This window comes from Mustelus asterias, chromosome 15, assembly GCF_964213995.1.
Source record: "Mustelus asterias chromosome 15, sMusAst1.hap1.1, whole genome shotgun sequence".
Classification (NCBI taxonomy): domain Eukaryota; kingdom Metazoa; phylum Chordata; class Chondrichthyes; order Carcharhiniformes; family Triakidae; genus Mustelus; species Mustelus asterias.
Genome location: NC_135815.1, coordinates 68,426,946 through 68,454,907, shown reverse-complemented (window position 1 = coordinate 68,454,907; position 27,962 = coordinate 68,426,946). Strand labels below are relative to the sequence as shown.

At 44.6% G+C, this 27,962-nt stretch overlaps 1 protein-coding gene across 7 annotated transcripts in view; it reads right to left on the bottom strand.

Moving 5' to 3' along the window:
- Nucleotides 1-27,962, bottom strand: part of snx14 (sorting nexin 14) — a 175,243-nt gene that overhangs the window by 108,801 nt on the left and 38,480 nt on the right. For all 7 annotated transcript variants that reach the window (XM_078230055.1, XM_078230061.1, XM_078230059.1 and 4 more), the window contains exons 7-9: nt 11,710-11,794; nt 2,387-2,543; nt 23-98 (exon numbers count right to left, since the gene is read on the bottom strand). In XM_078230055.1, coding sequence (XP_078086181.1) covers nt 23-98; nt 2,387-2,543; nt 11,710-11,794 — 318 coding nt within the window. The remainder of the gene's footprint in view (nt 1-22; nt 99-2,386; nt 2,544-11,709; nt 11,795-27,962) is intronic.

Sequence of the window (27,962 nt, the reverse complement as noted above, 5' to 3'; positions counted from 1 at the left end):
TAGTCTAAACAAAGATATTTACCGGATCAGCCAAGAAGTCCAGAGAGGGAAGAAACACTGACCCAGCCAGAATTTCTTGAATCAATAGGGCTAGAGATCTAGACATCAAACAGAGGAAACCGTCACCCACTGCACATCCTGTACGAGACTAATATGCAAGTGCACAATCCATATACAAGCTTATAGCTTCTTCCCTCATTAACTGGGACCCTTCTAAATGGTGAATTGATCCAATATATTTATGTGGATGGATTTAAATTTATTAATGACATGTCACAAGATTGTTTCAAATTTCAAACAGATTGTTTCAAATTTCAGATTAAGTTAATAAACTATTGCATCCTCACAACAGTCTCTTCCAAAAGTCCAACCGTGGGGTGCAGAACAATGAATAATCTCGACTTGCATTGCAATACATTTCAAATCACTTGAGCAGTTTTCTTACAACAATTTACATTTATATAGCACCTCTAATGTAGAAAAAGATACTGCAAGGTGATCAGGAAATGAACAACAAGTCAAAAGGAAGGAAGTGGGGTATGTGATCAAAAGATTGGTGAAAGATATGGACTTTCAGGAGAATTTGAATAGTGTGGAGAAGGAAGTGTTTTAGGGAAGGAATTCCACACCCTTAAAATTGCAATTCCACAACTGAAGGACACTGCCAACAATAGTGGGTTGAAGGGGGGTGCACAAGAAGTCTGAATCAGAAGAAGTGTGTTTTAGGGGCTGTGGGACTGAAGAAGATTAAGGAGGGACAAATCCATGAACAGATTTGAACACAAGGATGAGAAATTTACATCTGAGATAACAGCCAATCAAGTCTTTAGACATCCTGGGAAAGTATTGACAATGCCCAAAGCTCAAGCACAACTTTTGTCGAAAAAAAATCCTCCTTTCCAACGTTCAATTGAGGTTGACGAAGGAAAAGCGGTAGATGTGGTTTACATGGACTTCAGCAAGGCGTTCGATAAGGTCCCCCATGCAAGACGTCTTGAGAAAGTGAGAGGGCATGGGATCCAAGGGGCTATTGCCTTGCCTGCAGAAGGCAGAGAGTGGTTGTATTTGGGTCTTTTTCTAAAATGGAGGTCAGTCACCAGTGGAGTGCCCCAAGGATCTGTTCTGGGACCCTTGCCGTTCATCATTTTCATAAATGACCTGGATGAGGAAGTGGAGGATGGGTTGGTAAGTTTGCCGATGACACGAAGGTTGGTGGTGTTGTGGATAGTTTGGAGGGATGTCAGAAGCTGCAGCGTGACATAGATAGGATGCAAGACTGGGCGGAGAAGTGGCAGATGGACTTCAACCCGGATAAATGTGTAGTGATACATTTTGGCAGGTCGAATGGGATGAAGGAGTATAATATCATGGGTAAGACTCTTAGCAGTGTAGAGGATCAGAAGGACCTTGGGGTCCGGGTCCATAGGTCTCTTAAATCAGCCTCGCAGGTAGAGGAGGTGGTTAAGAAGGCATATGGTGTGCTGGCCTTCATCAATCGAGGGATTGAGTTTAGGAGTCAGGAGATAATGATACAGCTTTATAAGACCCTCGTCAGACCCCACTTGGAGTACTGTGCTCAGTTCTGGTCGCCTCAATACAGGAAGGATGTAGAAATTATTGAAAGGGTGCAGAGAAGATTTACAAGGATGTTGCCTGGATTGGGTGGCATGCCTTATGAGGATAGGTTGAGGGAGCTCGGTCTTTTCTCCTTGGAGAGACGAAGGATGAGAGGTGACCTGACAGAGGTGTACAAGATGTTGAGAGGTATAGATCGGGTGGATTCTCGGAGGCTTTTTCCCAGGGCTGAAATGGTTACTACGAGAGGACACAGGTTTAAGGTGGTGGGGAGTAGGTACAGAGGAGATGTAAGGGTTAAGTTTTTCACTCAGAGGGTGGTGGGTGAGTGGAATCGGCTGCCGTCAGTGGTGGTGGAGGCAAACTCGATAGGGTCTTTTAAGAGACTTCTGGATGAGTGCATGGGACTTAATAGGATTGAGGGTTATAGGTAAGCCTAGGTAGGTAGGTAGGGACATGACCGGCGCAACTTGTGGGCCGAAGGGCCTGTTTGTGCTGTGGTTTTTCTATGTTCTAATTGCCACGTCCTAATGTTAATAAAATATATTTTAAAAATGACACGAAGGAGAAGTACCCAAAATTTTAGGTTATCAATCAAGTTTCAAAAGCAAGCAACTCTATTTAAATACCTGGTCAGAACTTCAAATTAAAAACTTCTGAATATTGAAATATTACAGAAAATATTGTTATAGGGAGATAGTAGCAAAGAGTCAATTCTGTTTACAGTATCTTTTAGTAAACAAAACTTGCCATTAAGCATATGTTTCATATTCCACAGTATGTAACAGAAAATAAAATGTCAGCATAGTACCTGCATTCTGTGGCTTTTGGCGGTAGAATGTATGGGAACAGCAACTCGGTTAATTTCCTGAGATACAGGAGTTCATCCCTGCGACTTCTCAGAGCCAGGTGCAGATCTGGCCCATATTCTTCCAGTGCAGCTTGTTGTAAATATTCACTATGTTTCACTGAAATAAAAGAAACTCACTTAAATACACCCGACAGGTAAAGTCGCCATAGTCCCAGATGACCATAGGCTGCTCTCCTCTTTGAGGGACAGAGCTGATTGGTGGTGATTTAACCTGAAGGTCACCATACTTCAGGCAAGGTTAAAAGGCAGGGGCTTCATGAATAACCTCAGCCAGTACAGGAATTGAACCCATGCTATTGGCATTGGTCTGCATCACTAACCATTTATCCAGTCAACTGAGCTAAACTGACCCGCAAACAATCTATGACTCTAGTTCTGAAATGACAGTTGATAGAACACAATTGGGGAACAATCCATGATATCTGCACACCGGACAATGCTCCAAACTAGAGATGAAAATAAAATAATTTTAATCTCAGAAATATCAGTATAGAAAGAATATTTAAAATCTCTAAAAAGGTATAAAAGTTGAGTATTTACTTGTATACTTGCAATAATGAATGGGCAAGTTGACTGTTCAATCTTCAAACTCCTGAGATACAACACTTGCTTTTAAAAGTTTTCTAGTCTATATAAGTTGCAAGATTGAATTTGATATAACTATCGCCAGCAATTACCAACCCCAACGCCTCCTGATCGGCAAACCCCCTCCCCGCCACCCGATCACCGGCCCCAGCCCCAATCACCTGCTCCAGCGACCAGCCCCGATGTAGAGATCCCCCCCTTCTCGCCCTTTCTACCCACCTCCCCAGCCCCCAAAATCTGGCTCCGCCCCAAGCTGACTGTGCCAAGCTCGCACTGCCCAAGGGGCTCTGTCCACCCCCGCCCCCGACTACCTGGGGGATTCAATGGCCTCCAGTCTCACCGGCGAGACCATCACATCTGGTCCCCATTGGTGGGGATCATTGGTGATTCTAACCAGTGAGGACCTCCACCGGCAAGGTTGAAAAGCTAACTGGGCCTGGACTATTGCATCCCAGGCTCATTAATGATGCCAAAATGATCTAATACACACATAAATGGAAAAAAATTACAACATGCTACTGTGCAAAGGGACCTGGGGGTCCTTGTGCATGAGACGCAAAAACCCAGTCTGCAGGTGCAACAGGTGATCAAGAAGACAAATGGGATGTTGGCCTATATCGCAAGGGGGATAGAATATAAAAGCAGAGACGTCTTGCTGCATCTGTACAGGGCATTGGTGAGGCCGCAGCTGGAATACTGTGTGCAGTATTGGTCCCCTTATTTGTGGAAGGATATATTGGCCTTGGAGGGAGTGCAGAGAAGGTTCACCAGGTTGATACCAGAGATGAGGGGTGTTGATTATGAGGAGAGACTGAGCAGATTGGGTTTGTACTCGTTGGAATTTAGAAGGCTGAGGCTCTTATAGAGACGTATAAGATAATGAAGGGGCTGGATAGGGTAGAGGTGGAGAGATTCTTTCCACTTAGAAAGGAAGCTAGAACTAGAGGGCACAGCCTCAAAATATAGGGGGGTCAGTTTAGGACAGAGTTGAGGAGGAACTTCTTCTCTCAGAGGGTGGTGAATCTCTGGAATTCTCTGCCCACTGAAGTGGTGGAGGCTACCTCGTTGAATATGTTTAAATCACGGATAGATGGATTCCTGATCGGTAAGGGAATTAAGGGTTATAGGGATCAGGCGGGTAAGTGGAACTGATCCACTTCAGATCAGCCATGATCTTATTGAATGGCGGGGCAGGCTCGAGGGGCTAGATGGCCTACTCCTGCTCCTATTTCTTATGTTATGTTCCAGAAGGCATTCGACAAAGTGCCACACAAAAGGTTGCTGCATAAGATAAAACGTGCCTGGCGTTACAGGTAATGTATTATTATGGATAGAGGATTGGTTAACGAACAGAAAGCAAAGAGTGGGGATAAATGGCTGTTTTTCTGGTTGGCAATCAGTGTCTAGTGATGTGCCTCAGGGATTAGTGTTGGGACTGCAATTGTTTACAATTTACAAAGATGATTTGGAGTTGGGGACCAAGTGTAAAAAGTGTGTCAACGTTCGCAGATGACACTAAGATGAGTGGTAGAGCAAAGTGTACAGAGGACGCTGAACGTCTGCAGAGGGATTATAGATAGTTTGAGTGGGCAAGGGTCTGGCAGATGGACTACAATGTCGATAAATGTGAGGTCATCCATTTTGGTAGTAATGACAGCAAAATGGACTATTATTTAAATAATAAAAAATTGCAGCATGGTATTGTGCAGAGGGACCTGAATGCCCTTATGCATGAATCATAAAAAGTTGGTTTCCAAGCTAGCAGGTAATTAAGGCAGCAAATGGAAGTTTGTCCTTCATTGCTACAGGGATGGAGTTTAAAAACAGGGAGTTTATGTTGCAGCCGTATAAGATGCTGGTGAGGCCACACCTGGAGTACTGTGTACAGTTTTGGTCTCCTAATTTGAGAAAGGATGCACTGGCACTGGAGGGGGTGCAGAGGAGATTCACTAGGTTGATTCCAGAGTTGAGAGGGTTGGCTTATGAGGAGAGACTGAGTAGACTGGGACGATACTCACTGGAATTTGGAAGAATGAGGGAGGATCTTACAGAAACATAGAAGATTATGAAGGGAATAGATAAGATAGAAGCAGGGAAGTTGTTTCCACTGACAGGTGAAACTAGAACTAGGGGGCATAGCCTCAAAAAAAAAAGGGGGAGCAGATTTAGGACTGAGTTGAGGAGGAACTTCTTCACCCAAAGAGTTGTGAATCTGTGGAATTCCCTGCCCAGTGAAGCAATTAAGGCTACCTCGTTGAATGTTTTAAGGCAAAGATAGATAGATTTTTGAACAGTAAAGGAACTAAAGGTTATGGTGCGTGGGCAGATAAGTGGAGTTGAGTCCACGAAAAGATCAGCCATGATCTTATTGAATGGCGGAGCAGGCTCGAAGGGCCAGATGGCCTATTCCTGCTCCTAGTTCTTACGTTCTATTCTAAACCCATTTTCCAGCAGTTGGCTCATAGCCTTGTATACAATGGCATTTCAAGTGTTCATCCACCTGCCTCTACCACCCTTTCAGGCAGTGAGTTCCAGATTCCCACCACCGTGTGAAAAGGTTTTTCCTCATCTCCTATAAATGTCCTGCCCCTTAGCTTAAATCTATGCCCCCTGGCTATTGATCCCTCTGCTGAAGGGAAAAGTTCCTTCCTATCCATCCTGTGACCCTCATTATTTTATATACCTCAATTAAGTTCCCCCCTCAGATCTTCTCTACTCCAAGAAAAACAGCCCCAGCCTATCCAGTCTCTCTTGAAAGCCGAAATGCTCCAGCCCAGGTAACATCCTGGAGAATCTCCTCTGCACCTTTTCTAGTGCAATCACTTCCTTTCTATAGTGTAGCGGCCAGAACTGCACACAGTATTCCAACTGTGGCCTCATCAGCATTTATACATAGGAAAAATATATTCTGTGAGAAGTAAAAATAATATTAGGAAGACAAAGAGGAACTATGAAGTTCAATAGTTCAAGGAACATAAAACAAAATGGTTAAATATTTTAAAAGCAAATCAATAAAAAAGGATGACTGAAATAGGATAAGAGCCATTAAGAGACAGACAGGATAATACCACAGGTAACAATAGAGAGATGACACAAATACCAAATAATTATTCTGCTTTGGTATTTACCAGAGAGATAGAACAGGTAAGCATGATCTTGAAGGATGAGATAGGCAATGAGAAAAGTGCTTTCGAAATATAAAATGGACAATATAAATTAATCAAACTCAAAGAGCATCCAAGCATTTAAAAATAATTTAGGACAGAGGCATTACTATATCTATTTAATAATTCATTAGAAAAATGTGCAGCATCATAGGACTGGCAATTAGACATACTTCCTGCAGTTGAGGGGACAGATATGCCCAGGGAATTACACACCAGTCATCTTAAAATCAGTGCTTGGGAAAATAATGGAACCTCTACTAAAAGAGAGAAAAGAAAAGATCAACATCTGGGAGAAAAATGTAACAATGAAGTCACCATGAGTTTCAAAAAGGAAAAGGACCAACCTTATTGAATTTTTTGAGGAGATAGCAGAGAGTATAAGCAATGATATTTCAGTAGATGTATTTTCAAAAGCCTCATGAATAAGGTCAGAAAATGTGAAGTCAGAGTGCAGGTTACTAGCTGGCTTCAAGATAGAAAGCAGAGTCTGGGAGTAAAGGGTAGCTATTCAGAGTAGCAGAAGGTGGAACGTTCCACAAACTGAGACCACTACTGCTCACAATTTACATTAACAATTTGAACTTTGGAATCAAAATCACAATTTCTAAATTCACAGATAACACCAAATTGGAGGGGAATGGTCGATACGGAGGAGGACTGCAACAAATTACAAGAGGACATTAATAACTATTGCAGAATGGACAAATTGTGAGGCAGTACATTTTGACAGGAAGAACAGGTAGGTCACATTGCTTGGAAGGTGGAAGTCTAGATGGGGTTGAGGGACAAAGGGCTGAGGAACAAAGGAATCGCAAGATTACAAATATAACAATCACTAAAAGTTGTGCCACAAGTTAGCAATGCATAAAACTAACTAGACTTTATTTCCAGAGGGTTAGGATTGGAAAGTTGTGCTAATCCTATATCAAACCCCGTTCAGACTACACAGAGTACTGCATGCAATTCTGGTCACTGTATTGGAAAAAGATGGAGGAACGAGTGATCGTGAAGAGGTAAAGGCTGATGTATGTTCTAATAGAGGTCTTTAAACATTTTTTAAAGGTTTGATAGAGTGGAGAGAGAGAGAATGTTTCCACTTGTGGGGAAGAGCATAACTGCAGACTATTAATAGGAAATTCAGAAGGAATTTCTTTACCCAAATTGAGACTGTGGAACTTGCTACCACAGGAAGTGGTTGAAGTGAATAGTATAGATGCATTTAACAGGAAGCTAGGCAAGCATTTGATGGAGAATAGATAGAGTACTGACCATACTCATGCAACCCATGCATACAAACTTCAGAACATAATGTCTAACGTTAGATGTGATTCCACAGTTAGATAGCACTTGGTGAACAATCCCAAGTGTGCTACAAATTATACTAACAACCAATTTATGATCATCAGCCAGGCTCATGATGTGGTCCATTTATGCTGGCAAGAGGCTACATATATGCAGGGACCAGTCCTACGCAGGCAAAAGGAAAATGCCCAAGCATTGATCTTTGTTTTAATTAAACAAAAGCAAAAGCAAAAGCTTCCTGGTGTATTACTAATGGCAACCCTCAACCAATCAGCACCCTTTTCTTCTGCTCCCTTTGAAATTTGGCATTCGTGCCTTTGTCCTGAAAAATGCAAGAAAGAAAGTTGCAAAAGCATTTCTCTTTTTTCAGCAATTCTCAAGTGACCATGGTTGTTAGTAAAACAAAGTTAAGTGGTAAACTAGGCAACACAGAATCATAGAATACCTACAGTACAGGAGGCGGCCATTCGGCCCATTGAGCCTGGACCGATAACAAGCCCACCCTATCCCATTAGCCCCACATATTTACCCTGCTAATCCCCCCGAAACTAGGGCCAATTTAACATGGCCAATGCACTTAACCCGCACATCTTTGGACTGTGGGAGGGTACCAGAGCACCCGGAGGAAACCCACACAGACACAGGGAGAATGTGCAGACTCCACACAGATAGTAACCAAGCCAGCAATTGAACCCAGCTGCCTGGCACTGAGAGGCAGCAGTGAACCACTGTGCCACCGTCTTTTAGGACTGCGATAAAATTCTTCACTTAAAGGGTTGTGGAACCTTTGGAATTCTTGACCCCAAAGATCTGGATACCTGATCATCAAGTGCAGGTGACCAGTCACTGGGCACAGCAGGCCGCAAATCCTTTGGATTCTGAGAGAACCAAGGAAAATGAGGATTGTACAAGAAGGTGTAGCTGAGGTGGGTAAGCATGATCTTATTGACTAGCTAAGCACGATGGAGTGACCAAATGGCATATTCTTATTCATATTCGATATGTGTTTATGTTGAAGACGACTTTGCAGGGTTGACTAAGCTGCGTGTGCCTTTGTCATTTTTGAATGAGGGGCATTGGTCGGTGTCTTTTTTTATTTTATAATTGGGTTAAACTGTTGTAAAAAATCAAGTAGTGTGCTAGGTGGTTAATAGTCAACCATGTTGCTCTTCTGGAAAGTGTGAAAATAGATAAGTCCCCTGGGCCGGATGGGATTTATCCTAGGATTCTCTGGGAAGCTAGGGAGGAGATTGCAGAGCCTTTGGCTTTGATCTTTATGTCGTCATTGTCTACAGGAATAGTGCCAGAAGACTGGAGGATAGCAAATGTTGTCCCCTTGTTCAAGAAGAGGAGTAGAGACAACCCTGGTAATTATAGACCAGTGAGCCTTACTTCTGTTGTGGGCAAAGTTTTGGAAAGGATTATAAGAGATAGGATTTATAATCATCTAGAAAGGAACAATTTGATTAGGGATAGTCAACACGGTTTTGTGAAAGGTAGGTCGTGCCTCACAAACCTTATTGAGTTCTTTGAGAAGGTGACCAAAGAGGTGGATGAGGGTAAAGCAGTTGATGTGGTGTATATGGATTTCAGTAAAGCATTTGATAAGGTTCCCCATGGTAGGCTATTGCAGAAAATACGGAGGCATGGGATTGAGGGTGATTTTGCGGTTTGGATCAGAAATTGGCCAGCTGTAAGAAGACAGAGGGTGGTGGTTGATGGGAAATGTTCATTCTGGAGTTCAGTTACTAGTGGTGCACCACAAGGATCTGTTTTGGGGCCACTGCTGTTTGTCATTTTTATAAATGACCTGGATGAGGGCGTAGAAGGCTGGGTTAGTAAATTTGCGGATGACACTAAAGTCGGTGGAGTTGTGAACAGTGCGGAAGGATGTTGCAGGTTACAGAGGGACATAGATAAGCTTCAGAGCTGGGCTGAGAGGTAGCAAATGGAGTTTAATGCGGAAAAGTATGAGGTGATTCACTTTGGAAGGAGTAACAAGAATACAGAGTACTGGGCTAATGGTAAGATACTTGATAGTGTGGATGAGCAGAGAGATCTCGGTGTCTATGTGCATAGATCCCTGAAAGTTGGTACCCAGGTTGATAGGGTTGTTAAGAAGGCGTACAGTGTGTTAACTTTTATTGGTAGAGGGATTGAGTTTCGGAGCCATGATGTCATGTTGCAGCTGGACAAAACTCTGGTGCGGCCGCACTTGGAATATTGCATACAGTTCTGGTCACCGCATTATAGGAAGGATGTGGAAGCATTGGAAAGGGTGCAGAGGAGATTTACCAGGATGTTGCCCAGTATGGTGGAAAGGTCTTCTGAGGAAAGGCTGAGTGACTTGAGGCTGTTTACGTTAAGAGAGGTGGTGGTTAAGAGGTGACTTAATAGAGGCATACAAGATGATCAGAGGATTAGATAGGGTGGACAGCGAGAGCCTTTTTCCTCGGATGGTGATGGCGAGCATGAGGGGACATAGCTTTAAATTGAGGGTCGATAGATATAGGACAGATGTCAGAGGTAGGTTCTTTACTCAGAGAGTAGTAAGGGCGTGGATTGCCCTGCCCTCTTTTTAGGTCAAACCAAATAAACAAACTCAGATTAAGTCAGGACAAAGTAAAAGGGGCAGCTCCCCAAAAGGAGGGGGAGCAGCCCGAACAGAAATCAAAGTACAAAGGAAACTTAAAAACATCAAATTAAAATGTGATTGTCAGAGTAGTGGACTCGTCAACATTAAGGGCATTTAAAGGGTCATTGGATAAACATATGGATGATATTGGAATAGTGTAGGTTAGATGGGCGCAACATTGAGGGCCGATGGGCCTATACTGCGCTGTAATGTTCTATGTTCTGTATCAGGAGTCACATATTAGCCAGATTAACTACAGAACAACAGATTTCCTTCTGGATTTTGCCAGAACCAACCAGATGGAGTTTACTAAAGGGGTCAGATAAAGAAGTCTCTGGAGAATCTGTGCCCATCAAGACTGTTGTGCAACTAGCCAAGGAGATTCTACAGGAGTGTGCTGTTCAAGTGAGAACAAATTCAGAGAACCTCAGATCAAACACAGCGGTATTAAGTAGGAAAGAAAGATATCCTAAGTACCAAAAGCATGTTAGAGAACTTTGGAACTGCTTGTGGTGCCACATGTCTGCAGGGAATGGTGCAGGTGCTTGTGCATCCTTGCTGTTTTGACTATTTAAGTGAAAACAACCTTTTTGTTTGAAGTATCATTTGCTTGTTAATTTGTGTTTAATTTGCGTTGATTCTAACTTATGTAAAAGTAAAGACTACAAAAAGTGAAACCTTGTTTATAAGTTCCTCATTTGTGGGTCATTCTATATATATACACATATATATATATTACTAGTTCCTCAAAGGAAATCATAACAATTTTAGAATTAACCTGGTGACCTCAGTTAGATATTCCACAGGACAACTGGGATAAGAAGTGGAAGTGTCACAACAGTTCAGAAAGAAGTTCTGAAGTTGGAGATGAGGCACCTTGTCGAGGCTGTGAAGAGTGAGCTCTTACGCTACCACACCTCACTTGGTGCTTGATAATGACACTTCTAGGAGATGGAGAGCACAGTACCCCATTCTTCAACACTAAATAATAAAGTTATTAGAAATGCACTAATACTAGGTCCATCACATAACAGGTGTGGAGTAACAGGATTATCTCTAATTCGATTGCAAGATTAAAAACCATCCACTCAACCCAGAATTAGACCACAGTCTACAAAGTATTACAGATCATAGAATCATAGAAACCCTACAGTGCAGAAGGAGGCCATTCGGCCCATCGAGTCTGCACCGACCACAATCCCACCCAGGCCCTACCCCCACATATTTTACCCGCTAATCCCTCTAACCTACGCATCCCAGGACTCTAAGGGGCAATTTTTTTAACCTGGCCAATCAACCTAACCCACACATCTTTGGACTGCATCAGCGAAAAATATACTGCATCAGCGAAAATAGCAATTTTGCAATCTTAACAAAAATAGTTACACCAATGGAACATGGTACAAAAGGAGTAGTAATCGGTTAACTAACAACCAATTAATAAATAATAACAAAGATCTATCTTATTAATGCAGTACAACTTCTATATTGGTATCGTACATGGTAATACATGGAATTACAAACTATTTTTCTAGCTGAGAAGAATTATTCAGACATTGATGTACTTTTAATACCTTTTTGTCTTGCTTTTGATAGGACTTCAATATGCTTCATTGCCGCTTTTAATAATTTCTGATTTATGAGGACTGGAAAATCAACCTTATAAAAATACAATTGAAAAAGCATTAAATAGCTTATTAATTAAATTAGGCTTACAAAACTACAATATTATACAGTTTATAAAATTCATGTTGTAATCAGGACTTTGTGCCAAAAATCAGTTCCACTTCTCAACTGGGAGAATGCATATTCACAGGTTGAAAAAGAATTTTCCTAATGGGTGTCACATTTTAACCAAATATTCTTGGTTTAAGATTATCGCATCATTTTATGCTCTCAAACTGTGCAATCAGGAGGCTGTGCTGACTGCACCCACAACAAAGGAGAGAATCTTCAACAGTTGGATGAAGTGTCAAAAGGCTGAATGATCACAATGTAAAGTTGAAACGGAGCAAATGTGCCTTCATACAATCTGAAATAGTGTACCATGGACTGAAAAATCAATGAAAAGGGGCTAACATCTGGTTCAATACTACTTGCAATTTCTGCCTGAGCTGGCAGCTGTGTTAGTTCCACCACGAGTTGATGAAAAATGTGAAATGGGAATGGTCTAAAACATTGGATGTTCTTGTTGCATACAAGAGAAGATGACGAGTAGAGCACTTCTTACTTATTATGACCCAAATCAAAACCTAAAGCATGTGTGGTGCTTTTACAACTTTTATAGATGCACAGTAGCACAGTGGTTAGCACTGCTGCTTCACAGCTCCAGGGACCTGGGTTCGATTCCCAGCTTGGGTCACTGTCTGTGTGGAGTTTGCACATTCTCCTCGTGTCTGCGTGGGTTTCCTCCGGGTGCTCCGGTTTCCTCCCACAGTCCAAAGATGTGCGGGTTAGGTTGATTGGCCAGGTTAAAAATTGCCCCTCAGAGTCCTGAGATGCGTAGGTTAGAGGGATTAGCGGGTAAATATGTGGGGGTAGGGCCTGGGTGGGATTGTGGTCGGTGCAGACTCGATGGGCCGAATGGCCTCCTTCTGCACTGTAGGGTTTCTATGATTTCTATGATATAAAGCATTCTTTCTGCTTGTATCACAGCTTGGTATGGCTCCTGCTCTGCCCAAGACTGCAAGGAACTACAAAAGGTCGTGAATGTAGTCCAATCCATCACGCAAACCAGCCTCCCATCCACTGACTCTGTCTATACTTCCCAGCATAATTAAGGACCCCATGCACCCTGGACATTCTCTCTTCCACCTTCTTCCGTCGGGAAAAAGATACAAAAATCTGATGTCACATACCAACAGACTCAAGAACAGCTTCTTCCCTGCTGCTGTCAGACTTTTGAATGGACTTACCTTGCATTAAGTTGATCTTTCTCTACACCCTAGCTATAACTGTAACACTACATTCTGCACTCTCTTGTTTCCTTCTCTATGAACGGTATGCTTTGTCTGTATAGCGCGCAAGAAACAATACTTTTCACTGTATGTTAATACATGTGACAATAATAAATCAAATCAAATGATGCTTCAAGCTTTGGAGTTGGAGCAATGAATCACTCATGTCATGGATGATGGTCAAGAGAAATCCAACAGCATATGCATCACAAACACTGATCAAGAGTGAATGCAACCATGCGCAGAGGGAAAGGAAAGTGCAACAAAAACTAGTGAAACGTTTTGATTCTGCAGGCATTCTGCAAACATCATGCAAGCTACAGATCATAAACCCATAGTAGCTATTCCGGCACCAAAGTCCACAATACTGACAATAGCAGTATCAAGGATGCAATGGTGGACTCGGAATATCGCAGTTCAAAAGAGAATACATTGGCATGTATTCTCATGTATTGGCTGATACATTGGCATGTTATCTGTATGAGCACTCAGAGCTTATGGTGCAATCTACACAAAACAAATAGGGGATGAGGAATGTCCAATTACTGCACCTGAAATTGCAGCTGGATATTCAATGTTGAAATGAGGCCATGAATAGACATCAAATAGATGGACTGAATTTGACCAAAGTATAGACAAGGAATTGAAACTGTCCCACAATCAATGTAATGAGTTGGCATGTTGGGTTGTAATCTCTGGATTACTCCCAGTGAATACAGAAATAGGAGAATAGCACAGATGAACGCGTGGTTTAAGAGTTGGTGCAGGAGGGAAGGTTTTAGATTCCTGGACAATTGGGGCCATTTTTGGGAAAGGTGGGACCTGTACAACCGGGACAGTCTGAACCAGAGTGGGACCAACATCCTTGCTGGTGGATTTGCTAGTGTTGTTGGGAAGAGTTTAAACTAGTTTGGCAGGGGGAGGGGACCCAGACCGTTAGCAGAATAGGGACACAGTATGACATAGAAAAGCAATCAGGTCAGAAGGAATACAGCGGTAGTAAGTTTCAAGGGAGTAAGACAAGGCAGAAGGGCCTCGACTTTAATGCCAGGAGTATTAAAGGTAAAACGAATGAGTTAAGGGCAAGGATTGACACTTGTAATTATGATATAATAGCCATCAGAGAGACGTGATTGAGTTTGGGGGGGGGGGGGGGGGGGGGGGAGAGAGAGAGAGAGGAAGAGAGGAGGAGAGAGAGAGAGAGAGAGGAGGATTGGCAGCTCAATGTCCCGGGATATAGAATCTTCAGGCTAGACAGAGGAAGGGGTAAAAGAGGAGGAGGCATTGCATTATTAGTTAAGGAGGCAGTTACTGCAAAGAAGAACAGTACAGCACAGGAAACAGGCCCTTCGGTCCTCCAAGCCTGTGCCGCTCCTTGGTCCAACTAGACCAATCGTTTGTATCCCTCCATTCCCAGGCGGCTCATGTGACTATCCAGGTAAGTCTTAAACGATGTCAGTGTGCCTGCCTCCACCACCCTACTTGGCAGCGCATTCCAGGCCCCCACCACCCTCTGTGTAAAAAACGCCCCTCTGATATCCGAGTTATACTTCGCCCCTCTCACCTTGAGCCCGTGACCCCTCGTGATCGTCACCTCCGACCTGGGAAAAAGCTTCCCACCGTTCACCCTATCTATACCCTTCATCATCTTGTACACCTCTATTAGATCTCCCCTCATTCTCCGTCTTTCCAAGGAGAACAACCCCAGTCTACCCAATCTCTCCTCATAGCTAAGACCCTCCATACCAGGCAACATCCTGGTAAACCTTCTCTGCACTCTCTCTAACGCCTCCACGTCCTTCTGGTAGTGCGACAACCAGAACTGGACGCAGTACTCCAAATGTGGCCTAACCAGCGTTCTATACAGCTGCATCATCAGACTCCAGCTTTTATACTCTATACCCCGTCCTATAAAGGCAAGCATACCATATGCCTTCTTCACCACCTTCTCCACCTGTGTTGCCACCTTCAAGGATTTGTGGACTTGCACACCTAGGTCCCTCTGTGTTTCTATACTCCTGATGACTCTGCCATTTATTGTATAACTCCTCCCTACATTATTTCTTCCAAAATGCATCACTTCGCAGTGGGAGATGATATCTTGGAGGAGGCATCAAATGAAGCTTAGGAATAAAAAAGGGACAGCTACATTGCTAGGTGTTTATTATATATCCCCAGATAGTCAGTGGGAAATTGAAGAGCAAATGTGTGCGCAATTCGCAGAGGGGTGTAAAAATGAGGGTAATTATATTAGGTGATTTCAACTTTCCCAACATTAATTGGGATAGCCATCATGTTAAGGGCTTAGATGGATTAAAGTTCTTAAAATGTGTACAGGAAAACTTCTTAGGTCGACATGTAGATGATGATCCAACAAGGAAAGGAGCTGTGCTGGGCCTAATTCTGGGGAATGAAACCAGGCAGGTGGTTGATTTGTCGATGGAGGAGCATTTTGGTGATTGCGACCACAACATGGTTCAATTCAAATTTGTTATGGACAAATAAATTGACAAGTTACAAAAAAAGATTTTGGATTGGCGGAAAGAATAGATTTTAACAAAATTAGGCAGGATCTGGCCAAGGTAAACTGGAACGAGTTACTTGTGGGGAAATCTACAGAAGAGCTGTGGAGGGTGTTCAAAGATGAAATGGGGAGGGTGCAGGTGAACATGCTCCCTATAGGGTAATAAGAAGGTGTAACAATCCCAGAGAACCATGGATGACCAGAGGCACTCAGGACACACTGAGAAGGAAAAGAGAGGCTTTTAATGTATAAGGTGAGGAAGTCTGCAGAGGAATTAGTGCAGTACAGAAAGTGCAGGATGGGGCTTAAGAAATCAATTAGGAGAGCAAAGAGGGGATATGAGAAAGCTCTGGCTGGTAAAAGTAGGAAAAATCCTAAGATATTCTATAAGTTTCAGACAAAACTCGGCACAACATCGTGGGCCGAAGGGCCTGTTCTGTGCTGTACTGTTCTATGTTCTAAGTATATCAATGGGAAGAAGAAGACCAGGGAAAGAGTAGGGCCCATTAGGGACCAAGGAGAAATCTATGGGTGGAGGCAAAGGACATTGGTAGGGTGTTAAGTTAATATTTTACATCTGTCTTCACCCGAGAGTGAGAAGGTAGTTATGGAACTCGGGGAGTGAGACTGTGAGGCTCTAAATAAAAGTATCATAGGGGGTGATAAGGGATTGGAGGTATTAGCGGGCTTAAAAGTGGACAAATCTCCAGGTCCGGATGAATTGTGCCCCAGGCTGTTGTGGAAGGCAAGGGAGGAAATTGCAGGGGCTCTGACCGAAATGTTTAATTCCTCCCTGGCCACCAGGGAGATGCCAGAGGAGAATAATTAATGTGGTCCCACTATTTAAGAAAGGTTGTAGAGACAAGCCAGGGAACTACAGACCAGTGAGTCTCACATCTATGGTCAGGAAACTTCTGGAGAAGATTCTGAAGGAGAATCTATCTCCATTTAGAGAGGCAAGATTTGATCAGGGATATTCAGCATGGTTTTGTCAGAGGGAGGTCATGCCTAACAAATCTGATTGAATTTTTTGAGCATGTAACCAAGTGTGTGGATGAGGGTAGTGCGGTTGATGTAGTTTACATGGATTTTGGCAAAGCCTTTGACAAAGTCTCACATGGGAGACTTATTAAGAAGGCTAATGCACATGGGATACAGGGTGATCTTATAAGGTGGATTCATAATTGGCTTAGCGGTAGGAGACAGAGGGCGGTGACAGACGGCTGCTTTAGTGACTGGATGCCAGTGACCAGTGCCGTACCACAGGGATCCGTGCTGGGCCCCCTATTGTTCGTCATTTATATAAATGACATAGATGACTATGTGGGGGGATAGGATCAGTAAGTTTGCCGATGACACAAGAGTGGTTGGGTGGTTAACAGTGAGGTTGAGTGTCTTGGGTTACAGGAAAATATAGACGAGATGCTCAAATGGGCAGATAAGTGGCAGATGGAATTTAACTCTGAAAAGTGTGAGGTGATGCACTGTGGAAGGAGTAATTTGACAAAGAAGTATACTATGAAAGGTGAGATACTGGGAAGTTCCAAAGAACAAAGGGACCTTGGTGCATTTGTTCGTAGATCTCTGAAGGCAGAAAGGCAGGTTAATAGGATGGTGAAAAAGGCATATGGCACACTCGCCTTCATCAATCGAGGTATAGATTACAAAAGCAGAGAGGTCATAATGGAGAAGCCAGAGGGTGGTTGTAGAGGGTTGTTTTTCAAACTGGAGACCTGTGACCAGCGGTGTGCCTCAGGGATCGATGCTGGGTCCAGTGTTATTTGTCATTTATATTAATGATTTGGATGAGAATATAAGGGGCATGGTTAGTAAGTTTGCAGATCACACCAAGATTGGTGGCATAGTGGACAGTGAAGGTTATCTTGGATTGCAATGGAGTCTTGATCAATTGGGCCAGTGGGCTGACGAATGGCAAATTGAGTTTAATTTAGATAAATGAGAGGTGATGCACTTTGGTAGATTGAACTTACTCAGGACTTACTCAGATAATGGTAGGGCATTGGGGAGAGTTCCAGAACAAAGATCTAGAGGTACAGGTTCATAGCTCCTTGAAAGTCATTGACAGGTGGACAGAGTGGTGAAGAAGGCATTCAGCATGCTTGGTTTCATTGATCAGAACATTGAATACAGGAGTTGGGACGTCTTGTTAAAGTTGTACAAGACATTGGTACGGCCACACTTGGAATACTGTGTACAGTTCTGGTCACCCTATTATAGAAAGGATATTATTAAACTAGAAAGAGTGCAGAAAAAATTTACTAGGATGCTAGTGGGACTTGATGGTTTGAATTATAAGGGGAGGCTTGATAGACTGGGACTTTTTCCTCTGGAGCATAGACGGCTGAGGGGTGATCTTATAGAGATCTATAAAATAATGAGGGGCATAGATCAGCTAGACAGTCAATATTTTTTCCCAAAGGTAGGGGAGTCTAAAACTAGAGGCCATAGGTTTAAGGAGAGAGGGGAGAGATACAAAAGTGTCCAGAGGGACAATTTTTTCAGAGGGCGGTGAGTGTCTGGAACAAGTTGCCAGAGGTAGTAGTAGAGGCGGGAACAATTTTATCTTTTAAAAAGCATTTAGACAGTTACGTGGGAAACTAGTTCCATTAGTGAAACTTGGCTACAGGAGGGGCAGGACTGGCAGCTCAATGTTCCAGGGTTCCAATGTTTCAATCGGGATAGAGGCAGAGGGATAAAAGGTGGGGGGGTGGCATTGTTGGTCAGGGAAAATGTTACAGCGGTACTCAGGCAGGATAGATTAGGGAGCTTGTCTACAGAGGCCCTATGGGTGGAGCTGAGAAACAGGAAAGGTATGACCACATTAATGGGCTTGTATTATAGACCACCCAATAGTCAGCGAGAATTGGAGGAGCAAATCAGCGGAGAGATAGCTGACAACTGCAAGAAACACAAAGTTGTGATAGGAGGAGATTTTAATTCTCCACATATAGATTGGGACTCGCATACTGTTAAAGGATTAGACGGGGTAGAGTTTGTAAAATGTGTTCAGGAGAATTTTCTACATCAGTATATAGAGGTGCCAACGAGAGAGGATGCGATATTGGATCTCCTATTGGGAAATGAGTTAGGGCAGGTGATGGATGTGAGTGTGAGGGAACACTTTGGATCCAGTGATCATAATGCCATTAGTTTCAACCTGATCATGGATAAGGATAGATCTGGTCCTCGGGTTGAAGTTCTGAACTGGAAAAAGGTCAAATTTGATGAAATGAGAAGGGATCTGGGAAGTGTGGATTGGCACAGGCTGTTCTCTGGTAAGGATGTAAATGGAAAGTGGGAGGCCTTCAAAGGAGAAATTTTGAGAGTGCAGAGTTTGTATGTTCCTGTCAGGATTAAAGGCAAAGTAAATAGGAATAAGGAACCTTGGTTCTCGAGAGAGATTGTAACACTGATTAAGAGGAAGAGAGAGTTGTATGAAATGTACAGGCAGCAAGGAACAGATCAGATGCTCGAGGAGTATAAAAAGTGCAAGAAGCTACTTAAGAGGGAAATCAGGAGGGCTAAAAGAAGACATGAGGTTGCTTTGGCAGACAGAGTGAAGGAAAATCCAAAGAGCTTCTATAGGTATGTTAGGAGCAAAAGGATAGTGAGGGATAAAATTGGTCCTCTTGAAGACCAGAGTGGTAGACTGTGTATGGAACCAAAAGAGATGGGGGAGATACTAAATGGTTTTTTTTTGCATCCGTATTTACGGAGGAAACGGGCATGGAATCTACGGAAATAGGGCAAACAGGTAGGGAGATCATGGAACCTTTACAGATTAAAGGGGAGGAGATGCTCGCTATCGTGAAGCAAATCAGAGCGGATAAATCCCCAGGACCAGACAGGGTATTTCCACGGACCTCGAGGGAAGCTAGTGTTGAACTTGCAGAGGCCCTGGCAGACATATTTAAAATGTCAGTATTCACGGGGGAGGGCGATTGGAGGGTGGCTCATGTTGTTCCGTTGTTTAAAAAAGGTTCCAAAAGAAATCCGGGAAATTATAGGCCAGTAAGTGTGACGTCGGTGGTGGGCAAGTTATTGGAAGGTGTGATAAGGGATAGGATCTACAAATATTTGGACAGACAGGGACTTATTAGGGAGAGTCAACATGGCTTTGTGCGTGGTAGGTCATGTTTGACCAATCTATTAGAGTTTTTCGAGGAGGTTACCAGGAAAGTGGATGAAGGGAAGGCGGTGGATGTTGTCTACCTGGATTTCAGCAAGGCCTTTGACAAGGTCCCTCATGGGAGGTTAGTTAGGAAGGTTCAGTCGCTAGGTATACATGGGGAGGTAGTAAATTGGCTTAGACACTGGCTCAATGGAAGAACGTGATGTGGAGATGCCGGCGTTGGACTGGGGTAAACACAGTAAGAAGTTTAACAACACCAGGTTAAAGTCCAACAGGTTTATTTGGTAGCAAAAGCCACACAAGCTTTCGGAGCTGCAAGCCCCTTCTTCAGGTGAGTGGGAATTCTGTTCACAAACAGAGCATATAAAGACACAAACTCAATTTACATGAATAATGGTTGGAATGCGAATACTTACAACTAATCAAGTCTTTAAGAAACAAAACAGCATGAGTGGAGAGAGCATCAAGACAGGCTAAAATGATGTGTATTGTCTCCAGACAAGACAGCCAGTGAAACTCTGTGGGGGTTACAAATAGTGGGACATGAACCCAATATCCCGGTTGAGGCCGTCCTCGTGTGTGCGGAACTTGGCTATCAGTTTCTGCTCAGCGACTCTGCGCCATCGTGTGTCGCGAAGGCCGCCTTGGAGAACGCTTACCCGAATATCAGAGGCCGAATGCCCGTGACCGCTGAAGTGCTCCCCAACAGGAAGAGAACAGTCTTGCCTGGTGATTGTCGAGCGGTGTTCATTCATCCGTTGTCGCAGCGTCTGCATAGTTTCCCCAATGTACCATGCCTCGGGACATCCTTTCTTGCAGCGTATCAGGTAGACAACGTTGGCCGAGTTGCAAGAGTATGTACCGTGTACCTGGTGGATGGTGTTCTCACGTGAGATGATGGCATCTGTGTCGATGATCCGGCACGTCTTGCAGAGGTTGCTGTGGCAGGGTTGTGTGGTGTCATGGTCACTGTTCTCCTGAAGGCTGGGTAGTTTGCTGCGGACAATGGTCTGTTTGAGGTTGTGCGGTTGTTTGAAGGCAAGAAGTGGGGGTGTGGGGATGGCCTTGGCGAGATGTTCGTCTTCATCAATGACATGTTGAAGGCTCCGGAGGAGATGCCGTAGCTTCTCCGCTCCGGGAAAGTACTGGACGACGAAGGGTACTCTGTCCACTGTGTCCCGTGTTTGTCTTCTGAGGAGGTCGGTGCGGTTTTTCGCTGTGGCGCGTTGGAACTGTTGTTCCAACACGCCACAGCGTTGGAACTCTTTCAATGGAAGAAGCCAGAGAGTGGTTGTGGAGGATTGCTTCTCTGAGTGGAGGCCTGTGACTAGTGGTGTGCCGCAGGGATCGGTGTTGGGTCCATTGTTGTTTGTCATCTATATCAATGATCTGCATGATAATGTGGTAAATTGGATCAGCAAGTTTGCTGATGATACAAAGATTGGAGGTGTAGTGGACAGTGAGGAAGGTTTTCAAAGCTTGCAGAGGGATTTGGACCAACTAGAAAAATGGGCTGAAAAATGGCAAATGGAATTTAACGCAGACAAGTGTGAGATATTGCACATTGGAAGGACAAACCAAAGTAGAACGTACAGTGTAAATGGTAGGACTCTGAAGAGTGCAGTTGAACAGAGGGATCTGGGAATACAGGTATAGAATTCCCTAAAAGTGACGTCACAGGTGGATAGGGTCGTAAAGAGTGCCTTTGGTACATTGGCCTTTATAAATCGGAGTATCGAGTATAAAAGTTGGAGTGTTATGGTAAGGTTATACAAGGCATTGGTGAGGCCGAATTTAGAGTATTGTGTACAGTTTTGGTCACCTAGTTACAGGAAGGATGTAAATAAGGTTGAAAGAGAGCAGAGAAGGTTCACAGGGATGTTGCCGGGACTTGAGAAGCTGAGTTACAGAGAGAGATTGAATAGGTTGGGACTTTATTCCCTGGAGCGTAGAAGATTGAGGGGAGATTTGATAGAGGTGTATAAGATTTTGATGGGTATAGATAGAGTGAATGCAAGCAGGCTTTTTCCGCTGAGGCTAGGGGAGAAAAAAACCAGAGGGCATGGGTTAAGGGTGAAAGGAGAAATGTTTAAAGGGAATATTAGGGGGGGCTTCTTCACGCAGAGAATGGTGGGTGTGGAATGAGCTGCTGGATAAAGTGGTAAATGCGGGGTCACTTTTAACATTTAAGAAAAACTTGGACGGGTTCATGGATGAGAGGGGTGTGGAGGGATATGGCCCAAGTGCAGGTCAGTGGGACTCGGCAAAAAAATGGTTCGGCACAGACAAGAAGGGCCAAAAGGCCTGTTTCTGAGCTGTAATTTTCTATGGTTCTATGGGTAAGATGTGAATAGAGGGATATGGGCCAAATACGGGTAATTGGGACTAGCTTAGGGGTTTTTAGAAAAAGGGCAGCATGGACAAGTTGGGCCAAAGGGCCTGTTTCCATGCTGTAAACCTCTATGACTAGGAGTTGTACAGAACTTTGGTAAGGCCAGAGCTGGAATACTGTGTGCAGTTCTGGTCGCCACATTATAGGAAGCAGGTGAACGCACTGGAGGAGGTGCAGAGGAGATTCACCAGGATGTTGCCTGGGATGGAACATTGAAGTTATGAAGAGAGGTTGGATAGGCTTGAGTTGTTTTCTCTGGAGCAGAGAAGATTGAGGGGCGACCTGATTGAGGTGTTCAAGATTATGAGGGGCACGAACAGGGTGGATAGGGAGCAGTTGAAGGGTCAGTTACAAGGCTAGTTATTTTTTACCCAACCCTATAAAGGATAAGGGCAGGTATGAGTGATCGGCCAGTTCAGTGCTTCCGATGTGGGATGTGGGAGTTCCTGCAAACACCGAGCTTCCCAGAGGTTCACATATGTGCCAGGTGCGTGGAACTGCAGCTCTTGAGGGACCGTGTTAGGGAACTGGAGCTGCAGATCGCTGACCTTAGCCTAGTCAGGGAAAATGGGAGAAAAATTGACAGCAGTTATAGGCAACTAGTTACACCGGGGCATCGGGAGAATGACACGTGGGTCACAGTTAGGAGGAGTAAAGGGCAGAAGGGTAAAGTACAAGGGAGGTCTCCAGAGGTGTCTCAAAATAGGAAGGGCTTGGTGACAGGTGTGAGAGGGGAGGGGAGTGGACAGTTAGAAGAAGGGTCACCTGTGGTTGTCCCATTCCAAAACAGGTACATTGTTTTAGATAGTGTGGAGGAGTGTGCCTCTCCAGGGGTAAGACACAGTGACCAGGTCACTGGCACACAGTCAGGCTCTGTGGCCCGGAAAGGGAAGAGAGGGGTTAGGAGAGCGATAGTGGTGGGGGGTGCGTCAGTTAGAGGGACAGACAGGCGATTCTGTGGGGGCGAACAGGACTCCAGGATGGTAGTCTGCCTACCTGGTGCTGGGGTCACGGATGTCTCCGAGCGGATAGGAGGCATTTTAAAAGGGGAAGATAAAGAAACGGATGTCATTATACACATTGGTGGAAATGACGTAGATAGGAAGAGTAGGGGGGTCCTAAGAGAGCAATTCAGGGAGTTGGGAAATAGGTTAAAAAGTAGGGTCACTAGGGTGGCCATCTCTGGGCTGCTCCCAATGCCTCGTGCCAGTGAGGATAAGAATAGGGAGTTGGTTCAAATGAATGCCTGGCTAAAGGACTGGTCCAGGAGGGAGGGCTTTATTTTCATAGACCAATGGGAGGTTTTCAGGAGAGGATGGCACCTGTACAAGAGGGAGGGGTCACAACTAAGTTGGAAGGGCACAAATATCCTGGCTGGGAGCTTTGCTAATGCAGTTCGGGGGGGTTTAAACTAGTATGGCAGGGGGGTGGGGATCAAACTATTAGGTCTATAAGTGTGGTGGCTGGGGACGAGCTTGGGGCTGGGACAAGGCTGGCAAAGAAGAAGAGCACTCTGGGGGAGGACGACCTCACTGAGCCTGGGGGTCTGGAGTGCTTATACTTCAATGCAAGGAGCGTAGCAGGTAAAACAGACGAACTTGGGGCCTTAATGCGCACGAGGAATTTGGATGTGGTTGCGGTGACAGAGACTTGGTTGAAAGAGGGACAGGACTGGCAGCTGAATATTCCAGGGTACAAGTGTTTTAGGCGAGACAGAGGAGGGGCCAAAAGAGGTGGGGGAGTAGCGGTATTGGTTGGAGAGCATATTACAGCGGTGCAGAGGGAGGACAATTCGGAGGAGTCGTGTAGCGAGTCACTCTGGGTGGAGCTTAGAAACAGGAAAGGCGCAGTCACTATGTTGGGGGTGTACTACAGGCCCCCCAACAGCCCAAGGGAAGTGGAAGAATGGATATGTCAGGAGATACTGGATAGGTGCAGGAAATATAGGGTTGTTGTAGTGGGAGACTTCAATTTCCCTGGTATAGACTGGAAATCGCTGAGGGCAGGGACTCTGGATGGTGAGGCATTTGTAAAATGTGTACAGGAGGGTTCGTTGGAACAATATGTGGACAGCCCAACTAGAGAGGGGGCTATACTGGACCTGGTGCTGGGGAATGAGCCCGGTCAGGTCTTCAAAGTTTTGGTTGGGGAACATGTGGCAAATAGTGACCACAATTCTGTTAGCTTTAGGATAGTGATGGAAAAGGATGAGTGGTGTCCCAAGGGTAAGGTGTTGGATTGGGGGAAGGCTAACTTTATTGGGATCAGGCAGAAATTGGCAGCTCTTGATTGGGAGAGGCTGTTTGAGGGTAAATCCACATCTGGTATGTGGCAGTCTTTTAAGGATACGGTTGTTAGGGCTACAGGACAAGCATGTGCCTGTAAAAAAGGATAGGAAGGGTAGGATTAGAGAACCGTGGATAACCAGGGAAATTGAGGGACTGGTCAAAAGGAAAAGAGAGGCGTATGTTAGGTCCAAGCAGCTAAAAACGGAGGGAGCTCTGGAGGAGTATAATGAAAGTAGGAAAATACTCAAACGGGGAATTAGAAGAGCAAAAAGGGGTCACGAAATGTTCTTGGCAGACAGGATTAAGGAGAATCCCAAGGCATTTTATTCATACGTTAGGAACAAAAGGGTTGTTAGGGAAAAAATCGGACCTCTCAGGGACAAAAGTGGGGACTTATGCTTGGAGCCCAAAGAGGTAGGGGAGATCCTAAATGAATACTTTGCGTCGGTATTCACTAAGGAGAGGGATGTGTTGACTGGGAGTGTCTCGGAGGGGAGTGTTGAACCGTTGGAGAAAATCTCCATTACAAAGGAGGAAGTGTTAGGTTTGTTAGAGAATATAAAGACTGACAAATCCCCAGGGCCTGATGGAATCTATCCAAGGCTGCTCAGGGAGACGAGAGGTGAAATCGTTGGGCCTCTGACGCAAATCTTTGTCTCGTCACTGGACACAGGTGAGGTCCCAGAGGATTGGAGGATAGCCAATGTGGTCCCGTTATTTAAGAAGGGTAGGAAGGATAACCCGGGTAATTATAGGCCGGTGAGCTTGACGTCCGTGGTGGGGAAGTTGTTGGAGAAGATTCTTAAAGATAGGATGTATGCGCATTTAGAAAGGAATAAACTCATTAACGATAGTCAACATGGTTTTGTGAGAGGGAGGTCATGCCTCACGAACCTGGTGGTGTTTTTTGAAGAAGTGACCAAAATGGTTGACGAAGGAAGGGCCGTGGATGTTGTCTATATGGACTTTAGTAAAGCATTTGACAAAGTCCCTCATGGTAGGCTAGTGAAAAAGGTTAGATCCCATGGGATAAAGGGGGAGGTGGCTAGATGGGTGGAGAACTGGCTTGGTCATAGAAGACAGAGGGTGGTAGTGGAAGGGTCTTTTTCCGGCTGGAGGCCTGTGACTAGTGGTGTACCGCAGGGCTCTGTATTGGGACCTCTGCTGTTTGTGATTTATATAAATGATCTGGAAGAAGGAGTAACTGGGGTGATCAGTAAGTTTGCGGACGACACAAAACTGGCAGGACTTGCAGATAGTGAGGAACATTGTCAGAGGCTACAGAAGGATATAGATAGGCTGGAAATTTGGGCAAGGAAATGGCAGATGGAGTTCAATCCTGATAAATGCGAAGTGATGCATTTTGGTGGGAATAATGTAGGGAGGAGCTACACGATAAATGGAAGAACCATAAAGGGTGTAGAGACACAGAGGGACCTGGGTGTGCAAGTCCACAGATCTTTGAAGGTGACGTCACAGGTGGAGAAGGTGGTGAAGAAGGCATATGGCATGCTTGCCTTTATAGGACGGGGCATAGAGTATAAAAGTTGGGGTCTGATGTTGCAGATGTATAGAACGTTGGTTCGGCCGCATTTGGAATACTGCGTCCAGTTCTGGTCGCCACACTACCAGAAGGACGTGGAGGCTTTGGAGAGAGTACAGAGGAGGTTTACCAGGATGTTGCCTGGTATGGAGGGGCTTGGTTATGAGGAGAGATTGGGGAAACTGGGGTTGTTCTCCTTGGAAAGACGGAGGATGAGGGGAGACTTAATAGAGGTGTATAAAATTATGAAAGGCATAGATAGGGTGAACGGTGGGAAGCTTTTCCCCGGGTCGGTGGTGACGCTCACGAGGGGTCATAGGTTCAAGGTGAAGGGGGGGAGGTTTAACACAGATATCAGAAGGACATATTTCACACAGAGGGTCGTGGGGGCCTGGAATGTGTTGCCGGGCAAGGTGGTGGAGGCGGACACACTGGGAACGTTTAAGACTTATCTAGACAGCTATATGAACGGAGTGGGAATGGAGGGATACAAAAGAGTGGTCTAGTTTGGACCAGGGAGCGGCGCGGGCTAATTGTTCCTGGTTTCTCGTTTCAAGGCTTCATTCTATGATCATCTTGCTGGTGCCAGTACAGAGTGAGACTGCGGATAGTTGGGAACCTGTCTCGGGGGCAGGGAATTCATATGGTGTTCATGGAAGTGGAAATGACTCGGGTTGGGAAGCATTTTCCGATCGGGGCCATTGTGATCTCCTGGACTCGTTTCGATCGCCTCAGGGGGTCGGAGAGGAATTTCCCAGATTTTTTTCCCCATATTGGCCCTGGGGTTTTTCACTCTGGGTTTTCGCCTCTCCCTGGAGATCACATGGTCTGGAATGGGGGGGTGGGGGTAAGTTAATAGGTTGTAATGAACAAAGCATCGTAGCTGTGAGGGACAGCTCGGTGGATAGGATATTGGTATGTAGATAGGCTGGAAAATTGGGCGGGGATCCTGGATTCATGATTCAATCCTGGACCGGGGAGCGGCGCGGGCTTGGAGGGCCGAAGGGCCTGTTCCTGTGCCGAATTGTTCTTTGTTCTTTGGGACACAAGTTAAAAGTGAGGGGTGGGAGGTTTAAGGGGGAATTTGAAGAAAAACCTTTTTACTCAAGAGTGGCGATGGTCTGGAATGCACTGCCTGGGAGAGTGGTGGAGGGGGATGCCTCACGCCCTTTAAAAAGTACCTGGAAGAGTACTTGGCATGCCATAACATTCAAGGCTATGGGCCATGTGCTGGCAAGTAGGATTAGGCGGGCAGGTCAGGGCCTTTCACGTGTTGGTGCAGACTTGATGAGCCCAAGGGCCTCTTCTGCACTGTAGGATTCTGTGACTCTGTGATTCTATGTGAGCTGGGCTGCATCAAGTGTGTCAGAGATTGGTGGAATTAGTTCTTTGAGAGATAGGATTCTGGCAGAACTCATACTGAACACAGGTATATAGTCAGTACAAAATTCACAGCAAGATGTTTTGCTCATTGACTTGGTCTAGAACGCTGATCTAGAAATATCGGTCAGCAAATGTACCATCTGCCGAAACTGTGGAAGCAAAGTCACTTAAAACTCCTTTCTAGTCATCGTCATGGCCTGCTGAACCATTTCAAAGAGCTCATATAGCAAGAAGGAAAATGACAATTTCTTGGTACTTATCAATAGTCACCTTAAGTGGATCGACATAAAGCACATGGGTTAAAATATAAATAATGAACAGACAATACATGAGTTACAGTCTATTTTTGCTTGTTATGGATTACCAGGGGACCTCATCTCAGATAACAACCCTCAATTTCATTCTGATCCATTCCAAACATTCATGAGACAAAATGGTATCAAACATCCTCTCACTCCTCTTCATCATCCAGCATCAAATGGAGTAGCATAGGTGTTCAAAATCTAGTATGAAGCAGTAATTAGTTAATTTCCTGCTTAAGCATAAAGCAACCCCAAATTCCACTATACATGGAGAAGATTAAGGTA